Here is a 22424-nt window from a genome sequence, read left to right as displayed (position 1 = left end):
CAAGAAGCTAAAATAAATTATGCCCCCTACCCCATTTCCAGAGGCTTTCAAAGATCTCCTAAGTCCAATTCTCTTTTTCAAATAGTCTGGAATCTATTTACTGTTGTAGCCATCACTGTAATGTCTGGGAACCTTGTTATAATATTTAGTTTATTGTATCCACCTAGCACAGTGGTAATATACAAGATGATTTATTTACAGATGATTTATTGAGGCCAAAGTAGGCTAGACCAAGGTCATACAAAAAACTTATGACCAAACCAGTGCCCTATCTATTCTTTTTCCTGTGGCTAACTTACTTTCTGTGGGCTACATTATTCCATTATTCACCTTTGAATAGCACGTCACTCGATGGGTCATTCCATTGACTTCAGTGGATCTATTCCTAGTGCAATGTAGTGTTCAGTGTGAATAAGAATATCACAGTCTGGATTAAGGGTTTTACAGAACTGTAAAATACTTTTGTCTGTTACTGGATATCCCTTATTATTTATACCTTATTATTGAATATGCAGCACAAATAGGACATTTGAGGTTGTGATCTTCAGTTCCTGTTTCTTTCTTTTCTGTATGGGGTTGATCCAACAAAAAGCACAGAAGGCAGTATGCTGAACTGTGTGCTGAGCTCAACTTTGGAGGTGGTAACACCATGCTGTCTGCCGCTTGGCAGCCAGTTAGCTCTGTTGAGTAACCTGGATTAGCACCATGTCTGTGCAGAGTAACTGATACGTATACCTAGCGCCTTGTCATAAACCCTTTAGCAACAGAAATAAATCAATAAGTAAAGGATACCCGAGCTCCAAGATAATATGATGCTACCAAGTTTGAATATTCTAAATAAATTATTTCTTCTTCAGGTAAAAGCAAGTATTAGAACCTTCAAGCCACGAGAAAAGCCCTTTGTTGGAGACAACCGGAAGTTTTCAAAGAAGGTAGGTTGACTCTGGGCCCAGCTATCACCTCTAGCTTTTCAGTATCCTCACTAGCACACCCAGATGATGGAACTAATGGAACAAACTCTATTCACATATAGAAACACCGAACACCAATATCAGCTCTGTGTAGATATTTTCATGTGCCTAAATGCTGATTTGCATTTGTACACCCTTACTTCCTGATCTAACTCTATGGTCCTACGGCCCACCTGACTTCTGGAGGGAAAAGAATAGCATAATAAAGAACGTTAACATATATGCATGTTGCACTATTAATGAAATATAAAACAAAAGCCTGTTGTTTGGTTTCATCCCTGAAGAATAAAGAAAAACAATAAGATATTATAGAAATATAATAAGATGCTAAATCAATTACTATAAAATCTATAGTGTTTAATTGAGATTAATACTCTTGCTATTTTTAGTCATCTGCAGCAAGAATACAATTCTATAGAGAGATTGGAATAAAACCCTAAACCCTAGGGAAAGAGACTCATTTTCTATTAAATTCTGAAGGAATTTGCCATAAAAGGTTTTTGTGGTGGGAAGAAAAGCTTTCAATCTTTTTTTCCTTCAGACTTTGCAGATTTTGAGGGTGGGGGAAACTCTGAAATCTTGTGGTGTCATACGAAAACACGTGGTTGCCAGAGAGAATCTCTGAAATAGAAGCGGTAGCATATGGACAAGCACAAAGGCAATTGTAGCTTGAATTGTCACTGTTTCTGAAGCAAAGTAGGAAATTGGAGCTTTAATTAAACTCTTTTCTCTCCCCTCCTCTCCGACATTTACCAGATCTTATCGAGAAATATTGATCGTGTGAAAAAAATCACCATGGCAATATGGAACACAATACAATTCCTAAGGAGCTGCTTTCTCTGGGAATCTACACTAAGGAGCATGGTAGCATTTGTGGTAAGAGGATTTCTTCATATCCCATTGAGTCATAGAGTACCCTTCTCTCCTTCTTGTTTTTGGTTGGTGTTACTATTATTGTCCTTCGGTTTTATTATTTGTCACTGTAGTGCCCACAAGACACAAGCTTGATGAGGGTCTCCATGTGCCGGAGGGTAAATGAACACAACAGTAATCCATCTAGCACAATCTCTCTCCCATACTTTCACCTATTGTAAAGGCTGCCTTTGCAACAGAACCCCTTCAGTGACTTTGTGTGGAGAAGCTATGTTGGCCAAAAGGCAGTGCTGGGGGCTTCCGAAGGCTCTTCCCATAAGGATTGGATGGGCCGCACTGACTCTCTCAATAGGCTCATGCAGAGGAGACTGTAATGACTATTGGGGAGCCTCACTGGGTCCCTGGGCAAGCTCAGGGGCTTGGCTTTGTGTTCTGGAAAGGGCGGAGCCTAGGACAGGAGGGGTGGGGCTGGGGCAGCTGGCCCTCAGTATCCCCAGACCATACCTCCCCAGCCCATAGCAAAATCTGGACTGTGCAGCCCAGGGCTCTGCAGCATGTGGCATGAAGCTCTGGTGGCAACTTAAAGGGGTCCAGGGCTCCTTCTATCATTGCTGTAGCTGTGGCTGGGAGCCTTAGGCCCTTTTGAATCACTGGGCCCTGGAGCAGTCGTCTCCCTTACCCTTCCCTCCCCCCCCCTCCATTAGTGGTCCTGATGACCGTGGACCTGGTGGTCACTCTACAATCCCCACAAAGGCGTTACAGAAGGTCACGTTGTCTGGAGTTGCACTAATGGAATGGGTACAGCCCTGTGACCTACCTCTGGCTGATAAAGCACTAGAAGAATGAGACTATAGGGAACAATCTTTTATTGATGGGATAATATGAATAAATAGGGCTTTTCTGTTCCATCCTTCATTTCAATAAGACTGCCTTTTATTGTAGCTTAGTAATGCTTGCCTGCCCCGTTAGTCCAACTGCACACAAGCATGTCTGAGCTGACAATAATGGTCTCTTGCAAGTCTGTCTACCTGACTGTAATAATAACTATAAAAACAAAAGGTTTGGTCAGCAAGTACTGGTGTGGTCTGAGAACTAACAGCCAAGTTCCCCACCTATCTGACCCATTTTTTCAGCTGTATTCTCTGCCCCCCTCTTGTAGAAAATACCCTGTTTTAAGCTTTCTCATCCACTCAAGCACAAAGAGGTTTCTCCTCCTTTTTAATCAGTAGTGTGGCATTTTCTTCATGCTTGGAGTGTCTCGCATGCCATTAAAGGTTGCAGAATTGTTTTGTGATGGTCCAGAGTGGGGGAAAGTTTTTTTTTTGGGGGGGGTCTGTGAATTATAAGTTGCTTTAGTGTTCTTTTGATGAAAACGCTTCACAGAGTATTTGTACAGATGAGTAAAGTGAGCTGTCACTGCTTGAAAGGAGTGCAGAGTAAAGATGGAGAAGCTGTCTTTCACTTTGCAGGTTGAGAGTGATAAGGCAGGCAAGACTGAGGAGAATGAGAGATTTTGTTTTTAACTTGTGTTGATCATGTACACAGTTGAGTCAGATGGATCAAGAGCTTGAAGGGGTGAAAATTAGTGTTTTCCAGTCCACTCACTGATTGAGGTACTAATTGATATACCTTTTCCTGTGATGTAGTCAGATGTACTGAAAGCTAAAGGGAAGAAAACTAAAATTAACAGAACCCTGTCCTATAGACTATGAAATTCTGGATAACTTGGACTGCCGTTCTTATGCTTGAGAGTGCATGAGTAATAGCTGTGGTTCTGAGACCTAGATCTGTATGTATTCTGAATGAGAAGGTAGGATCGGACTCTTAGTTGCAGCAGGAGTGTGGGAGTGAACAGACGGAACTACATATGTGTACATGCTGGAAATGGAAAAGAAAGTGAACCTATTGTTCTTTGAATGATGTCCCTGTGGGTGCTCCACTTTGAGATCTGGTGTGTTCTCACACCAGCAACCAGAGATTTTTCTAGCAGTGCCCTGCGCATGTGCAGTAGTGTCTCCTCATGTCGTTGGTGTCCATTAGACGTGCACGCAGCACCTTAGTTCCTTCTCTGCCATCCTTGGCAGCAGCTAGAGCTCCCCTAAAGTCACCCTCTTTCCACCTGAAATAACAAAATCATTAAATTCCCTCCGTTTTTCTCTCCTATCCAAGTTTTTACTTCTTCCCTTCCTGCCTTTTAAAAAACAAAAAAACAAAAATAAAAAAACCCTAAAACAACCCTTCCTCCAGTTTTCTTCTCTGTTCTTTCACTTCAAAATGTCTGGCTCTGCAGGGTTTAAACACTTCGACTTCTTCTTATGAAATCATTCCAGCCTCCGACGGCCACTCTTCCTGCATAAAGTGCCTAGGAGAGGCACATATGTCGGAAGTGTTCACACTGCTCGAACCACACAGCCAGAACGAGATAGGACCATGCCAACAGACTGAAAACTTTCCTATCTGAGAAGTTGTTACAACCTTTGCATGATGACTTTCCCTCCAAAAACAAAGGTGCGGACAAGACCAGAGGTATAGACAAAAGTTGTCCCTCTACCTCTGTGACAAGGCAAAAGTGAAAGCCTGGGTCTCTCCCGCTAAATCATTGCTCCCAGCACCGAGCTCATGCAGGGTGACAAGCCCAGCACTAGAGTCATGGCACCACCTAAACAGTCGGGGCTGCTCAAGAGGACCCACTCTGAGCCGAGGCATAAGTTGGCAGTGCCAGTAGCACCATTGGCACCAATGTCCACCATGCTGACCAAACAGCATGGGTCAGCACTGAAGACAGTCCTGGAGAGAGCACCACATGCGGCACCTAAGAGACCCCGCACCAAGATGTCTCCTCCTAGGATGCTGCCACCAACCCCATCCTTGGTGCCTCAAAATCTCAGGCCATATGGCAGCAACCATGTATGTGGTGAGACTAGCCAGACCACACATGAGATGTTTACAGGCATGGATTTCCATGGCCTCTACCCACTCCGCGGACTCCCTACACAGACTTTTATAATACCACTGCATGTCCTCATCTCATTGCATTGGTGGACACCAGCCTCAGAACGTGCTGCGCAGAGTTCCATTTCAGCAACCTGCTCCCTCAGTTACCACAGGACAGAAGCATCTCTTATGGGGCGGGGAGCTCATCTTGCACACCACACAGTGCAAGGGAAATGGTCTCACCATGAACAAACGTTCCACATCAACCTTCTCAAGGTCAGAGTGGTACGATATGTGTCATTTCCTACCATCATCACCCACAAAATGATCAACATCATGACAAGCAATATGGAGTGTATGTACTACATCAGCTGGCAAGGTGGAGCCTAATCCACCTCCCTCTGTACAGAGACCTTAAATCTGTGGAACTGATCTATCAGTCACCATGTCAATCTTATTGTCACTTTCCTTGCCAGGAGACTTAATTTGATGGTGGATAACCTCAGCTGTATCATTTCAGACCAGCATGAGTGTGAACTAGTCACTTTGCAAATGTCTTTCGCAAATGAGGCCAACCGGAAAGAGATCTGTTTGCAACCAAGTCAATTGAAAATGCCATTTATTTTTTTCCAGAGCAGCCCTAGGCAGAGGTTCTCAAGGGGATGCTTTCCTTCTAGAGTGGGATGCTCCCCTCCTATATGCATTTCCACTACTACCTCTGATCCATCGAGTGATAACGAAAATCAGACAAGACCGAGCACAAGTAATTCTGGTCGCACTGTCATGGTACAGACAGACTTGGCTCCCTTACCTGCATAAGTTAGTGATTGCAGATCCTCACACATTTCCCCTGCATCACAACCTGCTGACTCAACACCATGACAAAATTCTCCATCCTGATCCAGGGAAACTTCACCTGAAGGCATGGCTCCAGGATGCCAAAATTACCTGTTCTGACGCAGTTAAAAAAAGCTCATCAACATACATTTACAAGGGGATGAAGTTTTCACAGTAGGTAAAACAGAACCATCGTATCCCACGTGATACCACTCCCATACCAATAATACTTTACTACCTCTTGGCAGCAATCACAGCCTTCCACAAAACCACTGATAACACTTCTATTTTTGCACATCCCATCACCAAGTGTTTCCTTACAGGCTTTCAATATACTTTCCCATCAGTACGTCCACTGACTCCTATATGGGATTTGAATTGTGTCCTGAAGAGGTTAACCAAACTACCCATCGAACCAGTAGCCACTTATTCCTGGCTACATCTCTGAGATGTGTGTTCTCGTGGGTGTTCCACTATCCTCCCTCCTTCCCTTACTTTGGAGACTCTTTGGAGCTAGAACTAAGTTAGAAAAGGAATGGAGATGCCGTGCTGTGCACACACCTACCGGACACCAAAGGCATGAGGAGATGCTACCACGCATGCGCTGCACGGCAGGGCGCTGCTAGAAAAAACTCTGGTCGACAGCACAAGGATGCACCAGCACCCAGAGTGGAGCACCTATGGGGACAAACATCTCAAAGAACCCACATGACTGCACCTGGTGAGCAACTTTCTTTCTTGGTGCCAGGTGCTCTGATTCAGCAAATTTCTTAAGCACTTGTTTAAAGTTAGGCATATAGTTAAGTATCTCGCTGAATCTGGGCCAAAACCAAACCTAGAGATGGGTCTGTTTCCAGGCTGTGGAGAAATTTCACAATGTTCGCTAGTGAAGGAAACTGAAACTGAAACACAAAGAAAAAAGTGCAAGTGTAGGAGGACTGAAAGTGGAAAAGTGTAGAGGACTATAAGGAGCTATAAGTGATGATCCAGCATGCATTAGGAGGAGGAATGGGGTCAGAAGGTGAAAAGGGCAATTTTCCAAATTCCTCTTTTCCTACTGCATGTCATAGATGCTTTCCCAATAGAATTAATGTCATTTGATATGTCATTTTGGAAGGTGTGGGTGTGGGAAATGACTGTATAATGTTAAAATCATAGAGAGTACCTTTCCCGTGACAAGACATTTTAAACCTAGCTAATTCAGCATTACAATGTTAATTCTGTCCCCCATCCCCACCCTACCCTGCACAATGAGTAGTTTTGGTATCTCTGCCAATACTTTTAGAAATGTCTTCTGCAGTGATCTAAGTGCAAAATGAAACCTGCAGCAGCAGTGAAAGTAACCTAAAATTTCTTACAGGTACTATCCTACTGCAACCCGGTCCTTGCTGGCTTTTTAAATACCTCCCTGCTGGCTTTTGCCACATCTCAGCCAGCTCTTGCAGGAGCTGCACTCTTGGGTGCACCTACTTACTTTCACTTCTGCTAGGCAGGTCAAAAGTGACTACATATAACGCTCTTGGTGTAGAAACGTCTGCTCTTCCTTCCTACTCCATCAGCTGCTCTTTCCCTGAGTTCTTGGAAAAGCCAAGGGACAAAAAGTTTAGGAGTACCTGCTGGGTTCTTATCTACTTACTGGTCAAATAATAATATGAATTAGACTAATAATGAAAACCACTTTTCTCCTTAAAGCAGCCTGATTTCAGCTGAGCCTGTTCCACAGGTCTTTTACTGTCTGGCCACTCTGATGTTAGAAGCAGGAGAGGGCTCTGAGATTCCCCAAGACATCACTTGCACGTCTTGATTCTGTTCATAATTGGAAGTACTGGAGGTAATTAGCTTCATTCAACCACAGTTGCTGATGGGCGGTACCGTGATAGTATATATTTAAAAAAATACTATTTGTGCATGATTGCCAGGCTTTAAAATATGACCAAAAACACAGGAAAGCTCCAGCCCTTCTTGCCCTCACCTATGTGCTGCTCTCAGACCTCCATTACTGTGTACCAGCAATGTTTTCTCCTCAATGTCAATAGAGCTGCAAATTTAACAAGAATATTTACTAATGGCCTGGAGGCACATTAGAGAAAGAGAGATGGATAGAACCAGAGACGGAGAGAGATCAACTGGGAAGGGGACACAGAAAAATGAGAAGAGTGCTATCTCCAAGTGGCATTAATCAAAGAGGGATTTTCCAACTACAGTAAAATGAGATTGCATTTTACTGTAGTTTAGTAATGCTTGCATGCCCTGGTAGTTGAGGGTGTGCTGCTTATCTGACTGCGGCAGCTTCCAAATGTGACTTGGCCCTCCAGTCTCATCACTAAGTTCCTCCCCTTCCAAGAAAATCCCAGTCATTCTGGACCAGCTGTTTGGTTGACATCTCTAATTGTGCAACTACTCAGTGGCTGGAAGGGTAACCTAGGTCCTTCCTGTATGCCGGATTCCAGCTCAGGGACCCTATAACATGCAAACAAGGTCTGTATTGTCTTAGCTTTTGCTGCTAATTCCCTGAGTTTCTTTCTACATTAGTCTCCCACCTTTTCTGGTTACACTAGCCTCCCAACTTCCTCCTCTCAGGGAGTAACTGCAGCCAGTCTTTCCTGAAGTGCCTCTTGCTATTTGCAGCTACTGGGCTTTTTACAGGCCCCTCCTATTCCATCCTAGCGGTGCCTGCCTCCCAATTAGTGGCTTCTTTCTGGCCTGTATCTCTCCCCTACTGGCTGCTTAATTGGTCAGTTAAGTTTGCCTGGCCTAATTTGCCCCTCAGGAGCCAGTGTGAGGAATTCATCCCATCACGCTATTTCTACAGACATTTGCACCGATACTAAACTTGAGTACTTTTTTCAATGACAAAGGTGTTAACATGAAATCAGAATTTAATCAGTTGAATCTTAGCATGTGGAAGATGAGGGGAAAGGTGGAGTTTCAATGACCAAGTCCATTGCACAAAGGGAAACTGTACATAGGGCCAATACAAGGTCTACGTACCACATCTGTGTTCAGGCTGTCTATAAACCTTTGGTTGTCTACGAAGTTAATGTCACAATCACAGCAGATCCAGAAAAAAATACATTGATATATTGGTACATAGCGAGGAATATCCAAATCAAACACATACTCCCACTAGAGCCAGGATGTCCCTGTTGCTATATTTAGGGTGCTACCTCAAACCACACTACTGCAGGTCTATCTACTTCCACTGGGACACTCACTCCCTGGTACAGTGTGAACATACACATAAAGTTTAAGGCCAGAAGGGACCATTAGTTCATCTAGTTTGACCTACTGGACATCTCATGCCGTTAAATTTCACTCAGCTACATCTGCATTAAGCCTACTCACAGGCCCACTGAAAGGGAGCAGTTGCCCGGGGGCCTAGCAATTGAAAGGGGCATGGAGTTCCTAGCTGCTGTCACTGCTACTGGGCTATTTACATCTCTGCCATAGCACCACATTTCAGACTCCGGGAACCTCTGAGGCTTGGGGCAAGGGGGCGCTCTGCACTCCAGCTGGCATGGAAGGCTGACTGCTCTAGGCCCTCCCCCCTTCTTCACTTCTGGAAGAACGGAGCCTCCCTTCCCACCTTGCCCAAGGGTCTGTGTTGGCTGTCGGCCCCCTTTCTCCCCCTCCCTCCCCCCCCGCCTAGTAACATCTATTTGGCTAAAGCCTATCTCCAGAAAGGCATCCATTTTTGACATGCAAGATTTCAGTTGATAGTTAATTTTAAAGGCTGATCTCCCTCAGTGTTAAAAATTGGTGCCTAATTTCTAAATTGAATGTGTTGATCTTCAGCTTCTAGCGGTTGGGTGTATACCATCATCCATTTCAACATCATTTCCTTAATGTACTACTCATGTATTAATCATGTATTAATTTCTATCTTCAGTCTGGAATTTTCCATAGGTATGTTCTGCTTATGAGCAAATTGACACACACAAATGGCCACAACTTGCTGGCTTTTTCCAACATTACACATATAAATGGAAATCCACAGCTTAAATTTATTTAGATGCTGTTTTTCATCTCGTTTAGTTCATAGTCAAAAAGCCCACAAATGTGATTGTGAAAGTTAAACTCAGAAGTTAATTGTGAAGTTAATTGCTATTGCTGTATATTATACATTTTTAAAATATTTTAAAAGTTAATTATAATCACAGAATGATTTTTATAAATAATTATGCATCGTTGCACGTTGTGCTTATGATTTTATACAACATAATTGCACCTTCTATTGACAATTTTCCATGCATTAATAGGTATGTCATTTAATGAAATTACAGTAATTGCATTAAGAAAACTATAATCTAGTGCAAATTGAAATAACCTATTGCCTGCCTTTTACTATTGTATTCCTTTTAAAAAAATTTCATGGAAATCGTAAGAGACATTTGACTACAGTCAGGCGTAAGGTGCAAACCAAAGATACCATTGTATCTGAGGTAACTTCTGACCTCGCTGTTGATCTCCTTCAGCAACTCCCCTGTCTTTCCTAATCTTCCATAGTGAGCTATGCCATTATTCCTCAGACTTGTTTTAGGCATATCCCACTATCTCAGTGTTGGGCCTCTGCTAATCAGAGCTGCCGACAGGGACAGAGACAGGTAGAAATTGTTTTCCAAGGCCAGACATAGCTGGTGGTTGAGGCTGGTTGGCCAGTAAATGTTAAGCTTTCTTTACCTTCTGAAATAAAAAATTGTCTCAATAGACAAAGCTACTAATGTGGTCCATGAGGTTCTTGGGCCCCAGTTAGTGCAAAGCATGATGATGAGTCTGTGAACTGGAAACTAGAACTGAGTCCCACCACACTCATTTCATAGAAGTTCCACCAACATCTCATTATATGTGAATCACTTTTAATCCTTGATTAATTGGGCTGGATCTATACTGGTGTCCTATAGCCAAAAGGTGCTGATGTTCATTAGCAATATCCCCTAATTAGCACCAGTAATATAGATGTAACCTCGTTTTCTGGAAAGATATACTGTATGTACATTTATTAAATCAAGTACTCAACTTTCTGGATGTAGGGTGGGTATTTTCTGGTTTCATAGCCACATCTCCCCCATGATTCTCAGCTTTCTACAGACAAAGCCCATCATACATGTCCCGCCCTGTTCTTAATGGGCAAGTTCTCAATAAGCCAAATACAAACGCTAAATATTCAGCATTAACGCACAGGTCAGCAAGGGGTTTTCTGCCTTGGGTAGCAAAACATTGGTATGTTTAGCTGGCCCTGTTCACACAGCATCCAAATTCACCTCCTAGTGTAATGAACAGGGCTCGCCAAGCCGTGGTGAGCCCCGCTCGCCAGCCATGCGGTTCAGCACGCTGCGCATGCCCAGACCACGTTGCGACGCCGTGCCGGGCTATAATCTACTCGCCCATGGCGAATAAATTACCTAAATTGTCGAGCCCTGATAATGAATATCGACATCACTACAATAGTTATTCCAGGCACTCCACCCTGATTTACATGAGTCAGGAGCTAGGTTTTAACCCACAATCTTGTCATCCCAGCACAGATCTCTGCTACCTCAGCCTTAGGTGAAGGGATGGTGTTATCTTTTATGAGAAATGTTCTGTAGAAAATAGGCAAATTGGCTCCCTGGTTTAGTTCCTGGGTTTGGAAGCAGACTTTGGTATAGTGGTTAGAATAGAAAAAAACAAGGCCCCTGTTTTCATCATTTGAAGGAGTTGAATCTGGGATCTTTAGATTTAAAAGCATGCGCTTTTACTGTTTGAATTAAAGAACAATTAACATCCTGTATGGAGGTATAGGATTCTGAGGCTTCCTCCATGGCAATGTGGTCCCTAGACATCCACATTGTGTTAGCAAGGGTTGGGCAAGCATTTAATTTGGTTCATTTAATTTGAAAAGTGCTGTTCCCAGCTGTGTCAGCAGTGACCATGTTTAATTTCTTAGTTATCTTTTCTGTAGTGTAGGTGATGAATGAGAGGTGCCTCCTCCAAAGTATTAGGGAGGCCTGGTTATGTAACAGTTGTGAAGTCTGCAAAGGTATTAAGACCAGCGAGTAGAAGAGCTGAGATTAGAACTCAGGAGCCATTTGCTTTTAGCTCAGTTCATGATTACAGGATATTTAGGGGGTGACTTTTCTCTCCTCCCATCAAGGTCTGATATATTATTGATTTTTGTAGCAGTGAGCGTGTGTTATGTGAGCTGTGACACCAGGCAGGTCTGATGACACCCAGGAAGGGAGAATGCTTGCCTAGCACTGTGACCATACAGATGGAAAGAGAGTGTTGCAGTTCTTAACCCACCAGGAATAGTGTGTGTCCAGAACTTGCTGATAGCTGCAGTTCAACAAGTGTCCTTGCTGTGTTTGAGTCACTTTTACCTTGCTGCCTGAGCAACAGTGAAAGATGTTAAACCTCCAGCGAAAGGGTTTTTGGGACTTGTACGAGGTCACACACTGAGTCACTGGCAGAGTGAGGAATAAAGACCAGGACTTCTGACTCACAGGCCTCTGCTAGAACCACATGATTATCTTTCCTCTTTAGAGCTGAAAGGCTAATTTACGTGAATCACTGCTCAGCTTAGCTTCACCCAAACTTTAAATGTTAAACATTGTCTTTTAACTATTGCTTACAATGTTGTGATGCTTCCAAGTGGCTATTTCCCTATTAACTTTGTCCATGCATTTTTGAAAGAGCTAGAAATAACATTTGTTTGCTTTTCTTGTGCGCATGCATCTCATTGTCATTACTGTGATTGTCACTGCTCTGGGAATATTAAGTGCTCTGGGAATATTAACTGCTGCAGCAGAACTCAGAGAAGAATCAGGCTTTCACAATAGTCTTCCATTCCTCCTTTCCAAAAATTCATAGCTTGGAGTCTCTACAAGAATGTGTTCTCACTGAGTTTCTTTTGTTGTCCATATGAGATTCTTGTTCATCAGAACTCTTGCCTGCATGTTTCTGGTCATGCTCATGTAATAGAGCTGCATGCACAAATGTGGGCTTTTATATGTAGTAGCAAGGCCATAGTGTAGAGCTGTGTTTCTCAACCTTTCTTTGCTCACGGCCCCCTTCTGACCCTCGTTTACCTCTGTAGCCCCCCTCATAGCCGCTGTTAGTTGGGGGGGAAAAAAGGTACATAATTTACCTAATGTTTCATTTTTTCCATGCGGCCCCCTGGATGAAGGGCGTTGCCCCTTGGGAGCCATATGGCCCACTGGTGTAGAGGAAGCAAAATGAAATCTTGGCTTTTATAATGTAGAGAATAATCTTATGAGGGTATAGGATAGGTCAAAGTAAGCTATGCAGTCTGAATTACATAAGTAGTGTAACTCAGATTGACATAACTTAATTCTCCTCATTGTGGGGTCCACACTAAGAGGGGTGGACCCAAAACAAAACCTCTCCTGTCAACTCCCTTACTTATCTTACTCTGCTGGAGTTGACAGGAGAGTGATCAGCGGTTGATTTAGTGGGTCTTTACTTACCCTTGCTAAATCAATTGCTAGTTGGTTGATCACTGAAGTGTTGATCCAACGTGTACTGGAGAGAATCTCATAGTTTTAAATAAAGGGCCTAATAAGCATCTCCAATCCAACCTCACCTCAGTCTGCTGAAAGTTGGGATCTGAACTTTGCAGCTCAAGCCAATCTCTTTCTGGATATAACTGTTGCTTCTCTAAAACTGTATTAGGAACCCAAGCAACACAGGAACTGAGGAAAGCCCTAGTCAGAAACTCTGAAATGAAAGGGAGGGGAAGATTGTCTCTTCGGTAGTAACACTGTTTTTCTTTTTCGAGTACTGTTCTTGTTCAGTGTGGGAAGACAATGAGTCCTTCTGGTGATTCTTTACTATTTCTATAGATCTATTTCTGATGTTTTAATTGTCCACATTTCAGTCTTCAATGACTTTTCAACCATTACTGCTACTTCCACTTACACTAAAGGAAACTTCAGATTTATGCAAAGATTTTAAGAAATCAAACAGTCATTAAGAATCTGACAGTCCTACATTGATTCTGTGATGGAGCTCTTTCTAAAGTGTCTTGAAGGACCACATCAAGCAAAACACCCCTTATGAAACAGGTTTATCAAATAGTTTTGCGGAGGGCATTTAAGGGTTAATTCTGTACTCTTCGTTGTCTGCTTAGCTGTACTGCACTGTGAATTGGACCTTTCATCGTTAGCTGTGAATTTTCCTGCCTTTGGTGGCTCAAATTCTTGCCATGATTCTAGCTTGTATTCATTTATGTGAATAATAGCAGCACTTGCATGCATCGCTTAGAAATTAATCCCTCAGCACTGGCGGCTTGGATAGTCTTCAGTCCTTGCTTCCCATTTGTCCTATACTTATATTAAACTGAATTTAAATGGAGTCTCAGGCTGTTTTATATTTGTAATCCAAAAGTTGCAGCCATAGCTCCCATTGCCTGTGGGTCATCAGGAGCCGCACATGCAGGCTTCCAAAGACAGAGATGAATTCACTGTTGTGGTACAAGGATAGATAACCCCTTAAAACAGCCCCCTCTTACTGAGCTGAATTAATAATGTGCAGTTTTCATCGGTGGCTGTCTAATAACGACACATAAAGTCAGCCCCAAATGTGCAAACATTTTGTCTAATGAAAAGGGTTCTTTAGAGCTTAAACTTGAACCAAACGTAGGTGACAACAGTTCTAACTGGCTTTCCGCTTGAGATGTGACCTGTTGGAGCACTCTGCTCGGCGCGTGCATTTCCAACTAATTTGATATTGCCTTTTTTGTGGTTCAAGCTTTGTCATTTGTTTTTAAGCTGTCATTTTTATTAGTCTCCCTGGCTGATCTTTTTGGGGCTCTCGTCAGGTGGTGTGTGTTCTCCATTGTCTGCCTGGTCTTGGCAAGCTGTCGGTCCTTTTATTGCCATATGACGTGGGCGTGCTTGTAGCAGTAGCCTGTAATTATACCCACCACAGGTGACAGTTACAAGAGAGCTTTGGTAATAATTTTAGCTGCCTGATCTGATGTTTATGAAGAGAGAACTCTCTTTGTGGTCTGGTTCGTTTGCTATAGTGTATTGTACCTTAGCAGTTTGATTTATGAAGCCTTTTTTATATCTTACATCTTAGTTTTTTGAAGTTATGAATCTAATTTTACAAGATATTATTGGTTTTATACCAATCTCACACAATTTCTATTTATTTAACGTACACTATGTTCCACAAAATAAAATCAGGGTCCAATCCCATTCCACGGGATTTCTAGTACTCCCTAGACTTTTAACAGATACAGTCAGAGCTTTTCCTTGTTGTTCTAATCACAAATCATCACAATCCAGTATCTTTCTTGGGATTCAACTAGCTGTCAAGGACATGGGTCCAAATTCACGGTCCATGTGTGCAGAATCTGTTCCGTTGCTGTCAGTGGAGATGCAACATCTACTCGTGCCAGAAATAGATTTAGCTCATTGTTCTTACTGTCATAGGTCATCCTTGATTCAGTAGGTCACATACTCCCCTCAGTCTCTATACAGAATTCCACTGACGCCAATAGGAATTTCCTACAAAAATATACAGACAAATACAGTACAATGTGCAGCTCTTCTGTCATGAGAGTGCAGTAAAACAAAATGTGTCTAGAATATATTTTGAATGTATGAGAAAACAATAATTGTAATTTTTATCATCTGACTATTCCACACACAGGTGGTAAAAATGTACTTGTAACCCATCAAATTGGCTCATTTGGTACTACTGGAAAATAATTCTCTATTTTTCAGTTTCCACACTTATAACACTTACATACTTGCTTTAGTTTTCACTTGTGGACTGCATCACAGAAAATTAACAGTATTGAAGGAATGAATGTTACCCATTAAAATTTCATGAAGATAAAACTTTTTAGCACCCTCAGAAAGTACATAGACATTAATATTAAACATTCAGTTAAAAATGTGCCACATTTTGCAAACCACAAAAGTACTTTTTTCTTTTTCCGGGATCTCTTGGAGTTTTCACTGTTATTTTAACCCTGTCATCTCTCAGAAAACTTCTCACAGTACCAGTAGGAGTATTTGTGGTATGAGGGAGACTCACACGGACCTTAATTGATTCTTCCATTAGTAGAGACTTCCTGTAGCAGTTTTATTTTAGTGTCTCCACTTAAAAAAAATTACTGAGTTTTTCATACAAGTATTATGTAAAAGAAAAAATTCTCTAAAAATTGGGCTTTTCACTCTCTTTTGAACTCATAGAAATAGTTAGAACTAGATACTCAAGTGGTAGAAATCAACATAACTTCACTGGCTTCTGTGTACCTGTGCCACTTTACACCAGCTGAGTATCTGTCCCTCTATTTTTGAGCAAACTGTTCATCTAGGATTTTTAATTGGTTTTCAAAATGAAGGAAAATCCTGTAGGTGGCGATAGACTCTCATGAATGATCACACTCCTGTTTTAATGGTTTTTTTTTTTTTTTTTTTTTTTTTTTGGGGGGGTCAGGGATTTTTTGGGCAGGTTTTTTTTTCTTCATAGTTGAACCATTTTATCTTTAATTTTCATACATACATTCAGTGCTAATCGAACACTACTTGCAGAAATCTTGACAAATGGAAGAAATATTGTGTTCTGAAGGCAATGCAACATTTTTGCTTTTGTGGTAACAATGACAGCAATGGTGAAGCACCACGAGAGGGCGAGGGAGGGAAGGGAGGTCAGCTAGCAAAGACCATTCTATTTTTCTGTTCTTTACAAGATCTGAAATGAAGGAAGCTAGGTGTGAAACCCCTTTTGCAAATATATTTTTTAAATATCTTTTCCCCCCTCTTTAGTTTTGCTTCTCTTTAATTGCAGTTTAATATTTGATGCACATGGCAGAGATTACATTCAGCCAGCAGGAAGTCCAGAGTTGTTGCATACAGTATGGCTTACGGATGATAATAATAATAATTATTAATAATAAATGTATAAATACCTAAAATCAAATAATAAGATTAAGTCCAATTGGATTTTTAGCCCAGTCTCTTCCTTTTTAGCCATTTTGAAGGAGGAGAGTAATGCATTTTTATCTGAGTGTATCCGCAAAGTCATAGAAAACTATGGAAAAATGAAATTGTTTATTACGGTGAGATGCAGTATCTCTATAGCAAAGGTTGAAACTAGATTCACAGTATAACCCTGATTTTTGACACCTTCTTTATTGTTTCACCAAACTCCATTAATCTGTATCTTTTTCCCAGCACATTTTAGAATTGTTTAGGTCCTCTTTACCTTTAATGTGTGATTTTTAGACATGTGTTTTTAAATATATGGATCATATGGTACTGTTTTTCCCCACAAATCTTTATTTTTCTGATTTATTTCAGTCTCAGCATATGAAAACCTTATATGAAAGTTAAGAGTCTCTGAGTGTAGCACACTATATTTGCAGGAACCTATGATTAAAAAAACAAACCCCAAAACAACAAACAAACTTCCCCTATTAGTTTAGGGTCAGAACTCCCAAAATTGCTTTCTATGATACACTAGTGCCTTTTTATTCAGCTTTTATCTTTTACTATCAAATAGTAACTATATAATTTTGTCTCAAAGCCAAGCGTTAATTTTCTGCTGTATTCTGTTGTTTAATTTTAAAACCACTGTACTATAATGTGATCTCTCTCTCACTCACACACACACACACACACACACACACACACACACACACACACACACACACACACACACACAGCTGCAACATGTTTTGTTGTTTTTCATGTTTTTGAAGTTTATGCACAGTTGAAAAATATTCTCCTGAATAAACTGAATGTATTTGTAACAAAGATACTTCACAAAAGCAGCTGCATGTACACTGGTGGAAATGCAAACAGAACCTTGCAAACTGTACCTAGGTATCTGACCCCTATTATCAGCTGGCCATGTACATCAAATGGTTTCAAGCACAGAAAAAATACTTATTAGCCTGATTGCAGCTCCCATTATTCAAAGGTGGGTGGGACTCTAGTTGGCTACTCTGTAAAAACCCATTTTGCAATGTCCACATAAACAATGTTCAGGGCTAGCCTCTGTCAGAAGATCACAACATAGAATTTGTCCCATTTTAAAAATGTGCTCAGCAAATTTTCTAAAAATGGTTAGACTATTAAATGGAGAGAGCATAATTTAGACAGTGAGATTAGCCTTTCAATAGCATGTTTCCATTAGGAACTAAATTATGCCTTGATCTACCAATTAGTACTTGTGGAAGTTTTGTTTTCTTGTACACATTTCGGAGGATATTTTACAACCATCCATTTTGCTTAATCCAGTAGATCAGTTTCTCTAATTCCCTCTCCTCTAAATCCCTTTATAGAAGTAAAGCACTGCATTCTTTTTAAAAGATTATTTTTGTCTAAAATGTTGTTTTAAAAACAGATTTCTCTGTTTAGGAATACAAATAACCTAAAATTATTATTAGTGTTGATATTCTGTAGCGCTGATGCCTGGTTTGTTTTTAAGTAATAACTCTACAGTCCCATAGATTGCAATGGTTTCCCTGCTCTGTGTTTTAGAAGGATACTAACAGAGATAGTGGACCTGTAATGCACAATGAATAATGTCTTACACACTGATACCTATAGTAACACATACAGAGTGACTATGAGATCAACTGCTCTGGCTAAAAAGCCTTAGGGAAGCATTATGTGTCTAAGTTCTGATCTATTGTCTGGGAGGTCGGAGAGTGTTAATGCACTCTGCAAAGATTAGACTCCTTCTCTAATTGCTCCAACACTTCCTTAAAGGATTTAAGCAGTCAGGAAAGGTGACGCTCCTTGTCAATTTTTGTCTTCTGACAGCCGTTGAAGTTTATCTGTCTTTCCACGGAGACCACTAGATCAAGTAAACCAGGCAGTGTCAAAAGCATAAACCCTGAATTAGGACTGAAAGCAATGAGTGACATTATTTACAGCTCATTTATTTCACCTTTTGGATTCTTTAAAGAGGGGGAGGAGAATCTGTTTTACATTCAAAATGTAAACAATAGAAATTGAACTAATAGCAGACAAACTCTATGAAAAGTTTAACTTCGTGAGTTTCCTTAGAAGTAACTGTTTATTTCCAAAGCTGGTCAGTTTTTGTTTTTCATTCCTTGACATAAGACTTATTGGGTTGATAATTCTATTCCCAGTGTAAATGTACAGTAACTAAATGTATATAATCTTAATTATTTTAACCACTGTAGTTCTAGTAGCCACTGTAATGCTGGTTGTGGGGCTAAGGTATGTAAATCCAGATCCTAAGCTAGTACAGTGGTGCTTGTACTTTATACAAGAGTATTCACCCAAAAGTATATGAAGCTCACTCAAAATCTGGAGCAGTTCTTATGCAGTATCGCTTTCATAATCATTAACGTGCACATGTCTTAATTTTTGGATCTGAATAGGAAATCTAAGAACAGAATTTATCAAGTGTACTCTGATCATTCTCACATGGCTAGTTGCCTCTCCCTTCTCTGCATTGCATGTTCTCTCACACTGTTGCTATATTACATGAAATGTTTCATCTGTATATAAAAATTAAAAATTCAAACAAAAATCTGGCCCACATGAAGAACAGGCCCTTTGGGCATATGGTTCATTATGCATATTCGTTTAATTACTAAAACACTTGGGATGTCTCTACTGCCCTTGCTTTCAACTTGCAAAGTTGGATCTGTTCTGCTGCAGCACGGAATATGTCGAACAGGCGTGTGTCATAAAGGGCTTTGATTTTTTTTCTCCTATTTAAAATATATATAGTTCTAGGATGCATTGTTAGAATGTATTGAATATTGGCCCAATTCACTTCATGAACTCAGCAGCTTCAATGTCTTTTTTTTTTTCCCCTTACTACTCCCCCACCCCAAAGACTAGTTTTACACTGGTTAGCTCATATCCATGTGAGTATCAAAGTAATGCGAGACTCAGGCTTTAGGTTTCAGGCACATTCCCAGAAAGCACCTAAAGCTGCACGTTAAAGCTGTATAACTTTTATTAGCTAAGAAAGGATTGCTGTGATAGTGTGACTTTAATTGATTTTCAGGGCAAACAGGTGGTGGTGGTTTAGGCATCCCCATGTCTCCTGCCATTCCTAATTTGGAGTTGTGCACATAATAGCTTTATTAAAATAAACAATCTTCTGGCTTTGGGTTTTTACCTGAACAGCTGCCTTAAATTGCAAGAAGGCCTTGCAACATTTTTAAACCATTCTGTATTTTGTAAAGCAAGATGCCATAGGCCTGTCACTGAAGAATCTTCGTTGCATAGTCCTGCTGTCAAGATTAGGGTTTTCTTGCTGCTGCTATTGATGGTCTAAAATATGCAAGACTGAGCTGAAGAAAGTTATCCTATTTAGGACTGTAATTACAATGACTATTCCCATCATTTTAGTGCATTCATTATGCACTGTAGTAATTTTGGAAGTATGCAGCTTATGAACATAATTGTGTGTGTGTTTTAATCACCGCAGGTTTTTTCTGGAAAACTAACATACTTGTTGGAGGAGGTTTGTGTGTAGGGGAGGGAGGGGAGTTACTGCTCTTGTCATCTTCCTGACTATTGAATCTTGTACTCAGATTGACAAAGAGGACTTCTGGATTCCCGAGCAATGCAATAGCTATAAACGAGCCTAGGAAACTATTAATGTACACACAGTTCTTTGTCTGAGAGTATGTTTCTTACCTTGGTGGCTTACATTTAGCTACATTTTTCTTTCCACAGGACCAGCTTGTATTGTGATCAGTGCATGCTTATCTGTTTTGTTTTATTTTTCGGCACCAGGTAAAAAACAAAACCCCTTATATTAATTCAATCAAACTCATCATGGAGTTCTACAATGGGGGACTTCATAAAGAAGGGTACCAGTTCAGTCTTAAGCACTTCAATGTACATACAGTTATTGCACACTTATGTGAGTCTATTGTAACCCAGATTCTTTTCATGTCATAGATGAAGGCTGCCAGTGAAGCAAACTTACGCACTGAACTGCAATACTCCTGCCACTGTACACTGAACTAATTCTAATTAAATACACTTGGTTTATTACAGAGAGACCTTTTTTTCTTTATTCATACTGATCTAATCTGCACTATGAACATGAGGCAGAAAGCCTTTTAAGTATATAGTTTAAGCCTCCTTTTTAGTAGCAGTTGTAACCTGATGTTGGTTTTTACCAAAGGCAAAGTACACTTATACTGAATATTTTTCCCACTTACTGTACAATTAAAACACCATCTGACTCTTACCACTAATGTTTCCTATAATGTTAACCAATATGTCTCCAAAGTGAACAGACATTTATCGGTGCAGTTAATGGTGAATTTTTTTCTTGACCTTTTTAAGTTGCTGAGCTTTACCAGGAACAAATAAAATGTTAAGTATTTTTTTCTCTTTTGCTTCCTTTTAATCAGCACAGAGGTTTTGCTGATGCTTTTTGAAAGAAGTATTTACTGAAAAATCCGACTTTCAACTTGCACAATTACTGGCATCTTCGAAAACCTATAATGAGAAACTTTCTGTCTGATCCTAGCCATGAAACTGTGACCCTACTGCTTCTGCAGAAAAGGAATCGGAGATCCAAAAATGTCATCTTTCATTTAGTTTGGACAAGATAAAGTAATGAAACATTTTTAAAAAAATCTGGTTTAAGGTACCTTTCTCCCGTTCTTTTCCCGGGATAGCTTGTTTTACCCATTGTAGGTTGGTATCAAATTGTCATAAATAATTCCTCCACCCTCTCACTTTATGAAGGTTTGCTGCATGAGGATCTTAGCCGTATTTTACTTGGCTCAGGAAATGTAAAATATGGTAGATAAAAACACAAGGGAAAAATTAGAACAGTCAGCATTCTAACAAATGGCTGTTTCTACAGTATTCCCTGAAGCCGCCTCACTCTAGAACTACTGTACATGCATAAAGATAGGTCCCTAGGACCCTTCTTACTTTACCCCTCCCTGGGGCTAGGGATGGGAGGAAGTGGTGGTAGCCACAAGAAAACTATATAAAAGCATCAAACTAGAGTTGTGGTAGGCTATTATGCTTTGGGGATTAAATGTACATATGTTAAAATCAAAGCTAGCTTTTTTTTTTCCAGTTCAAATATAGCATCAGTGTCAACACGCAGCTTGCATCATCCTTGCAATGCAGTACATAGCATTGGAAAATAATTAAGAGTGGTACTACTAACAAGTCACAACTCCACTATAAGGCCTAGTAAAATGGCAATGCTTAAGGGACCTTGTTTGCTCTACTGGGCTGCTAATTCTAAAGTGTGACCTATGACATGCAGCCTCACCGAAGAGGTCTGTGGCTCTCTCCACACTGGTGTGTCTCCATAGCACAGAAAAACCTGTGGGATCAAAGCTCAGAGTCTGAGTTCTTTGAACTGTGCCGTGGAGCTAAAAATAGTAATGTAGACATTTTGCTTGAGCTCTTAGACCCTCCCCCCTCACCAGATTTCAGAACATGGGGCCCTACCTGAGCGGAAACATCCATCCTGCTTTGAGCTTCCTGAGCCCAAGTCGTTTGAGTATTTTGGAAGGACTTAGAAACCAAATAAATTATCCATTCATCATTTGATTCTTTGCTGTCTAATGCTGACCTCACACGCTGATGGCAATGACAGTGCCCTGCCCTGGTATCCCACACAGGGGAGCCAACAGCCATGTCAGGCCCCTCGGGAAGGTGGGAGGGGCCTGGTTCTGCACTCTCAGGCTGCCCTCCTCCCCCACAACTCTTAGAACCGCCCAGAGTACGCTGCATGGTGCTCTAGCAGCTAGTTTAAAGGTGCCTTTGCTACTGCAGTTGCAGCAGCTGGGAGCCCCAGTCCCTTTAGATCTGCTGC

At 41.0% G+C, this 22424-nt stretch overlaps 1 protein-coding gene across 11 annotated transcripts in view; it reads left to right on the top strand.

Moving 5' to 3' along the window:
• MCTP2 (multiple C2 and transmembrane domain containing 2) overlaps positions 1-22424 on the top strand; it is a 182641-nt gene that overhangs the window by 118939 nt on the left and 41278 nt on the right. For 8 of the 11 annotated variants that reach the window (XM_014575411.3, XM_025186568.2, XM_014575410.3 and 5 more), the window contains 2 exons: positions 858-932; positions 1728-1847. In XM_014575411.3, the coding sequence (XP_014430897.2) occupies positions 858-932; positions 1728-1847 (195 nt within the window). Of the gene's footprint in view, positions 1-857; positions 933-1727; positions 1848-7307; positions 7435-20530; positions 22027-22424 lie in introns of those variants that run through there. The other 3 variants (XM_075897001.1, XM_075897000.1, XM_075897002.1) reach the window with 3 other exon arrangements.

The sequence above is a fragment of the Pelodiscus sinensis genome, chromosome 14 (genome assembly GCF_049634645.1).
Source record: "Pelodiscus sinensis isolate JC-2024 chromosome 14, ASM4963464v1, whole genome shotgun sequence".
In the NCBI taxonomy this organism is placed as follows: Eukaryota; Metazoa; Chordata; order Testudines; family Trionychidae; genus Pelodiscus; species Pelodiscus sinensis.
This window is presented reverse-complemented; position numbering and strand designations above follow the sequence as displayed.